This window comes from Cydia splendana, chromosome 18 (genome assembly GCF_910591565.1).
Source record: "Cydia splendana chromosome 18, ilCydSple1.2, whole genome shotgun sequence".
NCBI classification, from domain to species: Eukaryota; Metazoa; Arthropoda; class Insecta; order Lepidoptera; family Tortricidae; genus Cydia; species Cydia splendana.
In genome coordinates this window covers 16490296-16502424 of record NC_085977.1, presented here as the reverse complement: position 1 = coordinate 16502424, position 12129 = coordinate 16490296, and the positions used below count along the sequence as shown (strand labels likewise).

General features: G+C 36.3%; 1 protein-coding gene across 1 annotated transcript in view; it reads right to left on the bottom strand.

Annotated features, from left to right (window-relative positions):
- LOC134799665 (neurexin 1-like) overlaps window positions 1-12129 on the bottom strand; it is a 151886-nt gene that overhangs the window by 97333 nt on the left and 42424 nt on the right. Inside the window, exon 3 of the mRNA XM_063772106.1 lies at window positions 5143-5287. Coding sequence (XP_063628176.1) covers window positions 5143-5287 — 145 coding nt within the window. The remainder of the gene's footprint in view (window positions 1-5142; window positions 5288-12129) is intronic.

The window sequence follows — 12129 nt, the reverse complement described above, 5'->3', positions numbered from 1 at the left end:
CTTCTTTACTCTAGCATTGCCCAAGCGCTGCTGCTTGGTGAAGCGCTGGTGGCCTGGCGGTAAGAGCGTGCGACTTTCAATCCGGTGGTCGCGGTCATAGGATCGAATAACAATGAATAGTTAATACAAGACTGTGAACCAATAAAAACTTTTTAATTCTTATAGATGTTGCCATTCTTTTAGTTGTTACTACTTGCCCCGAGCCTGTTACAACTAGCCCCAAAGATGGGGTAAGTTGTAACAACTCCCATTTTTTCAAACAGTGTCTGGTGTAAAAGATGTGTAAACATTTTAAATCATTTTTTATGTGGGGCAACTCTGTTAACGCCGACCGCGCTTTTGTGGCTCAAAAAAAATGCGTCCGTACCCTTTGCGGAGTAGACAAACTAGAACCTTGTAAACCATTATTTATTAAGCATAAACTACTATCCTTCCCCTGCCTCTATATTTACGAGATATGCATTTTTGTAAAACTTAATATTGAACTATTCACCTTCATAGTAGACAAAGAAACAACACGGTCACATAGACGCTGTAGGTTAGCATTACCAACTACTAGCAAGTTAGAACTTAGGAAAAAAAGCGCGTATTGTATGTGTATTAATATATTCAATAAAATACCAGCTGAAATAAAGATATTGCCTACTAAGGATTTCAAAAAGACATTGTATAAAATATTAATTGACAATTGTTTTTACAGTATAAACGAATTTTTATTGCATACGTTTTAAAATGTAAATTGACATCTGAAAATCTTTTATAATTATCCTATTTAATGTACTTTTTTTTTTGTACTTAATTTTCATTTTCATTTCAGTATTTTCATGTTTTAAATATTGTTAGTTGATGCTAATTTAAAATTAATCTTGTAAATATAATATAATGAACTTTAAATGACAGAGTGATCTAATCACTGACAACTGTTTTCACACATCTGCCTAGACTGAATGTATCATGGGACGCAATGCTTGTAATTTAAGATCTTATAATACCATATGTTCATTGTGAATAAACGATTTCATTTCATTTCATTTCATCGGAATTAGTGCCTAGATAAATACTTTATAAACCCTCTTACTCAAAATCATAAAATTATACATATTTTAGACAATACACGCCTTTTTCCAAAAACTGTTACAACAAGCCCCTCCTACCCTACGTATACAAGCGGGCTAAGTGCACTAGACCAATATTTTGGTCTATTGTCTATAACCAATCGAACTCCTTTACGACTGACCAATCGAAATAGCGCTAAGTACAAGACACCATCATAGTTTTCAATAAGCCAAGACAAAACTTCGTAAACCCAACCCTTTATTTACATACACTCTACTAAATTCCTGTAATCTCTCCAAGTTGCGGGCATAAACAGGACACGTACGGGGCAATAAAGACCTTATTTAGAGGGTGATACGGAACAATTTCCACTTGACGCCGCACCCTCCTTATAATGATTTACGCTGAGCTTCGAACTAACGATATCATTCGAGGTCCGCCTTAAAGATACGTTTTCAGCGGAAAGCTGAGTAACAATAATATAAGATGATCATCCAAATAAATAAAATTAATCAAATCTTTTAACGTCATTAATTAATCTTAAATCTATTTTAACTCCCGACGCAATAAAAAAGAGGGGTGTCATATATATATGACACCAATGTCCGTCTGTCTGTGGCATCGTAGCTCTCCAATACACCGATATCGATGCGGTTTTTTTACGTGAAAATGAGTTTCCTTGCGGTGTGTTTGATAGAATTCTTAGCTATGTTTGATAGAAATCGATCCAGAAGTTTGAAGAGTATCAGTTCTTTTCTAAAATGATATAGGACATTTTTTTTAGATATAGCGTAGGGGGTTCTTTTAATTTTTAGTTTAATACTTATAACTCTTTGGACCTTACATCTGAAGCCTAATTTCACTCAGCTAAACCACGAGATGTATGTAAAAATGGTTTCATATTAATGTTAAACAGCCTTGTCAAAACCTATTAAGCCGTTAGCAACCATTTGAAAGCAGAAACTTGAAAAATTTCAGCTAAAGTGCTACCATTTCCTCTATTAGATCTTGCCGTAGATTGTGCCAGCGCGAAATTTAAAACATGAAAGTAAAAAATCTAGGACAATAATAATGTGAGTAAAAATGCCGTTTTGTTCACTGAAGTTCTATAAGCCTTTTGTTAACGACCTCTTTCGTATTGAACAACACAGTCAGGCACTGATGAATGAAAAAGCCTGCTTTTTGGCCTAAATATATTTCCCTCGAGAAACTTTCCTCCAATAACTTAGTGAATTTGCATTTTTTATTGTTTATTTGCGTTTCAGTTCAATGTTTTGGTAATTTTATACAGGTACGGTAACAAACAGGTAGCCAAAAATGTCAATGCACATTGACGGTAATTGACACAATATGGAATAGGTATATAAGTACTAAATAGTAACAATCCCACACAACCCTGGATATCGATCACTGATCTTTTAATCCGACTAATGATATTTTTCCCTATAGGAGATAAATTGATATCAATTCTTGATATTGTTGGAAAAATTGTGACAGTAATTCAACTAACTTCTTGCTAACTTTGCCCACTGGACACCCTTCAAACACTTCCCTCTCAAAACTTCCAACTCCCGTCACTTGTACCAGCCTCCACTGAACATTGAAATATGTACTGTATTGTTAAACCTTCACGACCCATTTTACGATGCTCCTTTATTGGTGCTACGTGCGCGAGTTACGGAATGTGCTGAAATGAGACGTTTTGAAAAACGCTGAAAATGAAAGGAATTTTTAAATTTAATGCTCAGCGAGTTCGGTATTGTGTGCCTTTTCGATCTTACTCCGTTGATATCAAACCTTTGGGACCAATTAGGCTGGAGTGGAAAATATGTATATTTTAGGAATTAGGTTTTCATTACAGGTCGAATATCCAGGGGCAGACCCAGAATAAGATGGAAGGATGAACTCGTAGTGCTAAATGACATGAGTGGACCGGGCGAAATGGAAAAGGTTAAGCAGGAAAGCTAGTCAGCTTTTGCGATACATAGCTAGGAAAAGAGAGGTTTTTTTCGAGAGGAGTTAGGTACAAAAAGTTCCTGTAAAAAAGTGTACAGAAAAAGAACGATCCATAACCTCCTGAGACCCAATGACAGTTGTTTTGTTTTTTAATTTAAAACCCTTAGTTAAACAATAAAAGTTTAAAATAGATTATGGAATATGTACACATATTTGTACACGGGGTCTTAGGAGGATAAAGGAAAATCCAAAAAAAAAAACAAAGCACAAAGGAAGCGCGCTGGTGAATATTCTTTCAAATGACTTCAAAATGTTTGACCTAAGAATAAGAAGTCTTCGTCGTTAAGATGTCCTATACATCTACTCGTCCACCTAGTCATAATATCATTACCACAGTTTTTATAATCTTGTAGAAAAAGGTCGATTTCACTTAGAAATACCTTTCTCTATAAAAAGTTCTGAAGGTAAAGTGACTAAGCCCCCCAGTGGCGGAGGCCGGACTGGAGGGTTAGTCAGTTTTTCATTACTATATGACATCTATTTCAGTTTATAATTTATATTTAGTAGTTAGTGTGACAACTTAAAAAACACAATTCTAAATATTTTATAAAATAATTTGATTTGTTTCTAAAAAAGTTCTAAAGAGCAGCGCAAAATAAAGACTGGTTCAAATTAAATTAAATTAAATTAGGTATTTTCAATTCAAAGGTATAGTATAAATTAAACATGTTTGAAGACCCCTGGCTTAAGGCGTTACTTTGCTGCTAAATGACGTTATATTATAAAGTTATTTGAGTTATTTCGATATTAAATGTACAATAGTAAAGGCACAACCTCAAAACTCTCATTATTTTATAATCCACTGCGAAATGCGATGTTATTCAAGACTCGAGCGTTTATTAATTTCACGTGCATTTAAATGAAGTTGTTTGCATAGCTGTGTAGATAGAGAAGATACGAGGAGCAACTAACTAAACAAAATTATACGAGTTAACTACCTACGTCTAAAATATATGTGGCATGAACACCACAAATTAACTAAGCTTCCGCTTTAGAAATATACACCGACAACCATAATAGTACCACAGATATATAAAACTCCGTATAAGATAAATAATGTCTAAGAAAAAACGGTGCCTCCGAAAAACAAGAAATATTTATGCTCGAAAAGATGGCGCCTTTGGCCCATACTCGTGTGGATGGCGACACCGTTTAATATTTAACAAATTTAACACTTATCATTGAAAGGACAAGGATCAAAGTCAAATGGCGTTCTAAAAGTTATAATCCTGTGTCGAAAGATGACTACAAAATTTACTTTAACAATACGCCTCTATACTAAATTCTCTTTCTCTCAGTACATTCATACATACATATACAACCCATTTCTGTTCAAAAAGCAATTTCCATGCAGAGTGAGCGTTAGCAATAAATCCGTAAAATCTCCTTCTCCAGAGATTGACTTGTGCTCGGGCGGATCCGGATGTAATTCCTGCCGATATAATAGTGGGAACGGTATAAAAGTAAAATAGAGTATCGTATACGTTTCGGTGGAACAAAATTTCTCATATACTACTTAGCATACTTATACCGGGTGTTTGGTACATCGTTTGCCTAATTAAAAAGCCAGATAGGTTGAGTAATTTGCTATCTTCTCAGGCCTAGAAATTTTTAATTTGCGCACGTTTTTTTTTCAGCTCTATGCCAGTTTTTCGTAAATTTCATATTTTTACTTGCGCAGTAGTAAAAAAGACCATGGCCATTTTTTTTCTAGGCATGAGTAGATAGCAAATGACTCGACCTATCTTCTGTTTTAATTTGGCAAACGATGTACCAAACACCCTGTATATATAATCAGTAATATACAAATGCACCTACACATTGCAATGTTGCACGACGTTTTTTTCGAACTTGGCTGGACACACTCCCGTGTGTCTAAATAAGTATATTTTTGCGAATAAGGATGAATCACGCTAGTAGATATGGTACCGGCACGGACCGAAGCGCCGAAAATTCATTTTATATAGAAATCATCAGTTCTACCGTGAGTAGCGTAGAAAACCGAGGCAGACATCGCAAAAATAAAACCTAACTATGCCAATTCAAGATGATTCAGAAGTCTAGACTTACCTTCAAATCCCTGGAGTGCCTTAACTCCTGGCGCCGCGGCGGCTGCCCCACCACGTCGGAGTACACCAGGTTCCTGATGGAACCTCGGAACTTGGGCTCGAAGATCACTGAAGGCAGCGCCAACGTGGTAAGCTTCGAGTTGTATCTGCAACAACCGAAATAATTTTTAGTCACAATAATCTTCAACACTCTGGCTGGAGATCGTGATAGCGCACATGGAAGAAAACAATCTCACACTCAACTCATTTTCAATAAATTAACATCTGAAGATGAGTGTAAAAGTATAAATAGATACGTTTAAAAGTAAAGTTATAATATGGTTAATGAATTCCTTTCTCAAAGAAAATAGGTTAAGTTAAAATAATACAAAGTGTAAGTATAATAAAACATTGCGAATATAAATAATACCCAAATTAGACTTTAATAGAATAGATATAAGTTATAGTTTTTTTTAAGTAAAGAGTGGTATTTCGCCAACAAACTGTCAAGCAGTTTGGCGAAACCATATCATTGTAATTGTGTATTAATACTTTTGTTAAAATAAAACGCGAAGAAGATTGAGCAGGAAAGCCGACCCTGGCGCTAGGCCGGGAAAACTCTAGATTGAAGAAGAAGAAGAATCTTCAACACAAGATAACAAGACATAGAACAGTCCTGCCATTTATGAATTTCATCAGCAATTTCACTTCACGTAGCCTGCCACTACCGAGTACCACTACATAAGGATGACTCACGCTAGACTGGACCGGGGCGGCACTTCCGGCGGTTGGTTTTCTATGGAAACCTCGGCCGGGCCTGGGCCGGTCTAGCGTGAGTCATCCTTATAGGAGGGATGTTGTGAATGGGGTTGGCCGGTCGAAGTTTTTAGCAGATGGCGCCATCATAGCTTGCCCTGTCAATCCCTAGAATTGTGTCAAATTTTTGTTTTTTTATTACCCTGGATGCCAGCCCTTTAAGCCAAATCTCATAGAAAAAGGGCAAGCCATGATGGCGCCATCTATGCAAACCTTTGACCGTTGCCAACCCCATTCGAGGTATCCTTGGCTTAAAATAAAGTGTAATACGAGTGAGTATCATCTTGTTTACTGTAACTTTTGAAAAATTGCACGAAGCCTGAACTCCGCCCTTTGTGACAAACACGAAGTTTCTAAATTAGTTAGCACTCGCATGTTACCGCCCACGCTTCAGTTGGGGATTAAATTACTTTTCCATCGTGCTCGTCATGTTATTATATACTTTGTTTGTTTATATACTCTGGCAACTCAATTTTGTCAGTAGAAAAGGCGCGAAATTCGAAATGTTTAAGGATGATCGATCCGCACCTAGTACATTTTTCAAAAGCTATCCTTTTCAATTTTTTTTTTTTCGATGTAGAGTCAAGTGTAATAAAAATATGGGTGCACCCATCATACTCAAAAATAAGTGCCATGGCTCTTATGTCAGCGAATTAAGAACTATGGGACATGTTTTTGAGTAAGTTTTATGCATCCATATTTTTACAGATGACTATACCTAATGATTTAAGTGTAAATTCTCACCCCTAAATTTGTTAAATCGTTAAAAATCAGGGATAGGCATATCTTTCATTTTCCTTTTATAGAAATCTCTTGTCTATTCAAACGTTTTCAGCATTGAAATAGGTATAAAGTTTCAGAACCGACAGGCTAAATTCCGGTATCTTTAGATAGCTGTGCATTGATAAAACTTCGAGAGCTCCGGATACGTGGAAATCTGGGTTGTGTAAGTACGACTTTGCACCTTACTTCTTTGTATTAAGGCGAAGAATGTAAACGTATCTTTGATGTCGACAGTCCACTAGGTGTACTGCAAGCATACTACCAACGATATTTTCTGTTTAACGAATTTATTAATAAACTGAAATAGATGGAGATGACATTATACGAAAGAAAAATAGACTAAGCCTTCCAGTGGCGATGGCCGGATTCGAACCGGCACCTTCAGTTTACGCGGTTAACGTCCTAGACCTCTAGGCTACCCTGACCCTACCCTTACCTAAAAGACTTCAAAGCAAGAACTAGAAATAGTCATAAGGACTATAGTCCCCTAACATTTCGTCATTAATCTTGGTCCTATTCTATCCTAAGAAGAGTAAAAATCGGTATTCAAATAAATTATTCATCTAAACAATTACCTATATGTGAAGATAATATTCCTAAAAATTGGCACTAGGAAAACACACAGAAACGCTCCAATATTTTGCTTTAGTCTATCCTTGCCCTGCCCAATTGGATTTTTAAAGGACATATTCCATTTTTAGCAAGTTATGAACAAAAAGCCTGGATCGATTGAGGTTACACTGAACATTCTGTTATTTTTACTTTGCAACGTGAACCAAAGGAAAATCAACTTTATTTTCCAAATAATTTGGTTTAAATTTCAATGGCTTAAACTTACTATGGTGGGCAGGACGAGGCTATATCATCTCGTATTGAACCGATAGAAGTCTTAATAAAACTCTAAAGGTAATTTAAAAGAAAAGTTAGCATATTTCTCAAGTTAGATTGCGGTGTCGCCCCCCTGAAGGCCTACCGCGTACCACGTTCGACGTGTTGCCTCTCTATCGCACTTGTAAATTCGTACGTAAGCGTGACAGGGAGGCAACACATCGGACGTGGCTCGCGGTAGGCCCCCTGAGGCCCGTTAGAAGTAAAGACGCTTTAAGATGCAAACTCAGTTCTATCATCATCTCTTTAAAACAAGTTTTTAACCATTGAATTTGATTGAATATCGATATGGCTAGTAGTCACAAAATGCCTCTATCAATCAACTAGTGGCTCTATGAGCTATTTAAAAACCCTCTAGGCTCCGCCATTTTGGAAAATACAAATAGTTTTTGACCCAATCCATCCTACTCTCCAGAAAACCTTTTGAAAATAGACCTTGTTGATATTTAACGGATCCTTTAGATACAATTTAGTTTCCAAATTCGATGATAGCCTATGTTAAAATTCATGTAAGTATTTATTTAATTTTATGAGAAAATAAACAGCTTCCAATTTTACAGAATATAAAATAATATGTGACGTCCCACGGTCAAAGGTACCTTATGGCGGGTATGGAGTTATGCATACCCCAGTAATCTACAATAAATAACCTATCGATAACACAAAAGATCAACCTTCTAGGTTGCGTAGTTACAGAGATATGATTTTTTGAAAATAATGTTGTGATATGAGCAACTTTACGATAGAGAAGTTTTAAGTTTAGCCGCCTAAAAAACTATGTTCCTGAAGTAAGTTACATAGTTGACTACAAATAATAATGCCTTATATATCTGAGATTAAAAAAATATTGCGACTTGTTCTGTAATGCAAATAGAAACTTTTGATATCGACTGATTTATGTGTATACTAACCAATCTCTTGAAAATAAAGTTTTATTTCATTTTCACGATTGATTGCAATGAGCTCTCAAGATTTAAATTTTACCTATTAGAAAACGACACTGACAGACAGTTTAAGCAAAAAACAATACCGATTTAGAGGTGAAAATGTATTTTCTGACTTTTTCATATAAAATCACAAAATTGAATATTTTTACTTTTAATGTGACACACAATCAATTTTTCTGAGCACATATGAAAGAAATTCTGTCATTCAAATGAAATAAATCCTAAAACCCCAACTAAATACTATATTTAACCCCTTATGCCACTTTAAACTTACATAACAATAACAGTATTTGCTCCATACATTTACGAAAAGGTACCTTATGGAAATAAATCTAATAATACATCATCACTACAAAATATCAATCATATTATAGTTTATCTTTTATGAATAGAAAATATTAATTTACATTAAACTGCCCCCAATTTAATTAGTTCTTCGTCATAATAATCTTAAAAAAGACCAATAATTTGTATGTAATGAAAAGGTACCTTGTGGTCAAGTTACATGATGAGGCATGATGATGATGGAACAGTTAGGATAAACTAATAATATTTTGGGTTTAAGATGGTATAAATCGTCTATTTCTTATCAATAATATATTTCGGTTGCTATTGAAGATAAGCGGCATTTGAGGTTCAATGACCTCAGATATTCCATAAGGTAATGCGTCGGGTATTGGCATTTTTCAGCAAACCAATGGCTGATTTACTGCATGCGACCAAACCAAATGAAGATTATTCTAGTTAAGAAAGACTTGACGAGAGTAACTTTGGTATAATAGCAGTCTACTTGGATTTGTGATGTCGGTCTATGTACGGTTATAATATTTGCGAGGCGCCCCAACCAGAACTGAAATTATCAAATTAGTTTTGCAGAATGCTAATACAGTTCTCTACCAAACTTCTTTTCTCGTATTGACTAGTTTTTTTGGGAATTTTCAATCTTTTTTCCATAAGGTACCTTTTCTACTAAACTCTGAGACGACATTACTAGGCTTATAACTAACTTATAACAAAAATAAAAACAGGTAAACAAACGTTACGCATTAAGGTTTCAGATCACACAATAAAAAAAAATTGAGCATTTTTTCACCTCTTTACAAAACATTTAATATCTCCGAAACTAGAAACCCTCATAAGGTACCTTTTCCCGTGGAACGTCACATATGACTAAAACAGGAGCTAAAACAGTTTCACCAGTGAATTAAAGCAGAAATGCTCAAAGGGAATTAATTTATTGAATAGACACTTGTGCTTATCAAAAAGAAATAAAAAGTTACAATACAATAGACACTTAAGTGGGTTAGGCTGATGTTTTTACTAAATTAGGTTTCATTTTTCAATGAAGAAACAAATTGTTGAACTCATCCTTAGAATATCTATCTATATAATACCTTTAAACGAGCAATTCTTGTTTATATATATATTTCAGTGATCAGAAACGGCTCTAACGATTTCGATGAAATTTGCTACATGGGGGTTTCGGGGGCGATAAATCAATCTAGCTAGGTCTTATCTCTGGGGAAATGCGCTTTTTTTAGTTTTTATATGTTTCTAGAGCACAGCTCGGTCTCCCAGTTATTTATGAGTTATACAATAAAAGTTAAAATTAGATTTTTCCGTTTCCTCTCTAGTTGCAGTAGGAACTACGCTAACCGTATTAAATTCCACCCTTAGCCACGCCACGCCAGTTATCCTGGAACGTTCCGGGCATACTCGAGAACGCTAGGCTAAAATATGGAGCTACCTAAGTGCGGTTTGTAGTAGGTAGGTAGTTCAAGATTGCATCTTTTGCGTCTCTTGCTGTCCGGATGTTCAGACATACAATTTAAAGCTAAATGTCCGAGTCATAACGTAGACCTTCGCTACGCTTCGGTCAACAAGCAATGCCATATGTATCTTCATTCTATGACATAAAAAAATATTTATCTATCTCCATCCTTCCAAAATTCTGATAAATAGGTGAGAATAATCCTTAGCCCACTCCATGACGGATAGCGACCATTCTAGATTTATTTTTTAGGGTTCCGCAGCTGGAGCGTGAAATTGTTGATATGTTGCCAAGAGCGAAATACGTTTGCCGTTTTCAATGGTTTCAGGCCGAATAGGGGATATTGAGTTTAGGACCATGTGACTATCCAGGCAGAAAGTCATTGCTTTTAACCATTTATTTCGCAAATTTTAATTGGAACTGACATGAGTTTTGGTCCTCTTTTTGATTTATTTTTCCTAATGATAATATTTGGACAATCGAGCGTCGTGGAGGCTTAAGGATGACTCACGAGCCACGATAGACCAGGCCGTGCCCGGGCCGAGGCGTTCGACATGTCATTTTCTAAGACGACTGATTGGTGATCACGGGGTGCTTTCTAAAACAAAGCGCTGGAAGCTCCGGCTCGGCCCCGGCCCGGTCTAGCGTGAGTCATCCTTTAAACTCACCAACTAAAGAAAAGACGCTTACCACAAGGATTTTCGTACACTGACCCGCCTGTTGCTATCTCTAGTCGAGCACCAGTACGTACGTTTACCTTACTGTCTTGTATTTTAGTTTCAGATACGATGGGGCTGGCGTAATCTTAAGAGTGCCTAAATAAATAAATGAAAAAAAACTTCCCCCGACTCATGGTATAATAATATACTCCGCCTGGTACTCTCTTCCCGTCTTTTCTACGTCACCTAACTGACACAAGCCAACGTCATCATGCGACAGCGCTATATGATAATATGTGATAGCGCTATATATAGCGGCCATGTTGTTGTGACGTAGGCCCGTGTCACTCTGGGAAGAGAAGACCATGTTTTATTAGACTATGCCCCGACTCACGCTTGACCGCTGGAACTGGCAGTTCATATTTTACGAAACTGTTTGTCTGGAGAGTGCCCTAGATTTCGGAGACGAATGGATGCTGTCCCGTCTGAGGGAGATTTGTCATCTTTTCATTTATTTTTACCGACCTAGCGCTAAAAATACCTAAGTACTAACAGTTTTTTCTATCGGTACAGCGGTTTAAGCGTAAACAGTTAACAGATAGACAGACAAACAGAGTTGCTTTTGCGTTTATTAGGCATAGGAGGGATGGTACCAGTTGTAGCCAGATCATAGAATTTGATTATTTCATGAAATGCCATTTTTGAATTGATCACTCCATGATATATTATGTTCTGTCTAATTGTTCAAAGCACATACTATGTGCACCTTCCTTCGCATGTTAGCTTAGTTATTTTTTAGGTTTTCTTTGTTTTATTTTATTGTGTTTTTCTCTCTGGGTGCCCTGAAAAGCAGCGCCATGGCTAAGTATCTTAGCCATCGGCAAATGCTGAGTGGCATCCATTGTGGTGGTATTATGTATTCGAATAAGATGTATTTGTAGGTTCAGTCTTATTTTGACACCAAATAAACTTTTTCTATTCTATTCTATTTTTAGGGTTCCGTACCTCAAAAGGAAAAAACGGAACCCTTATAGGATCACTCGTGCGTCTGTCTGTCTGTCTGTCCGTCTGTCACAGCCGATTTTCTCCGGAACTACTGGACCAATCAAGTTGAAATTTGGTACACATATGTAAGTTTGTGACCC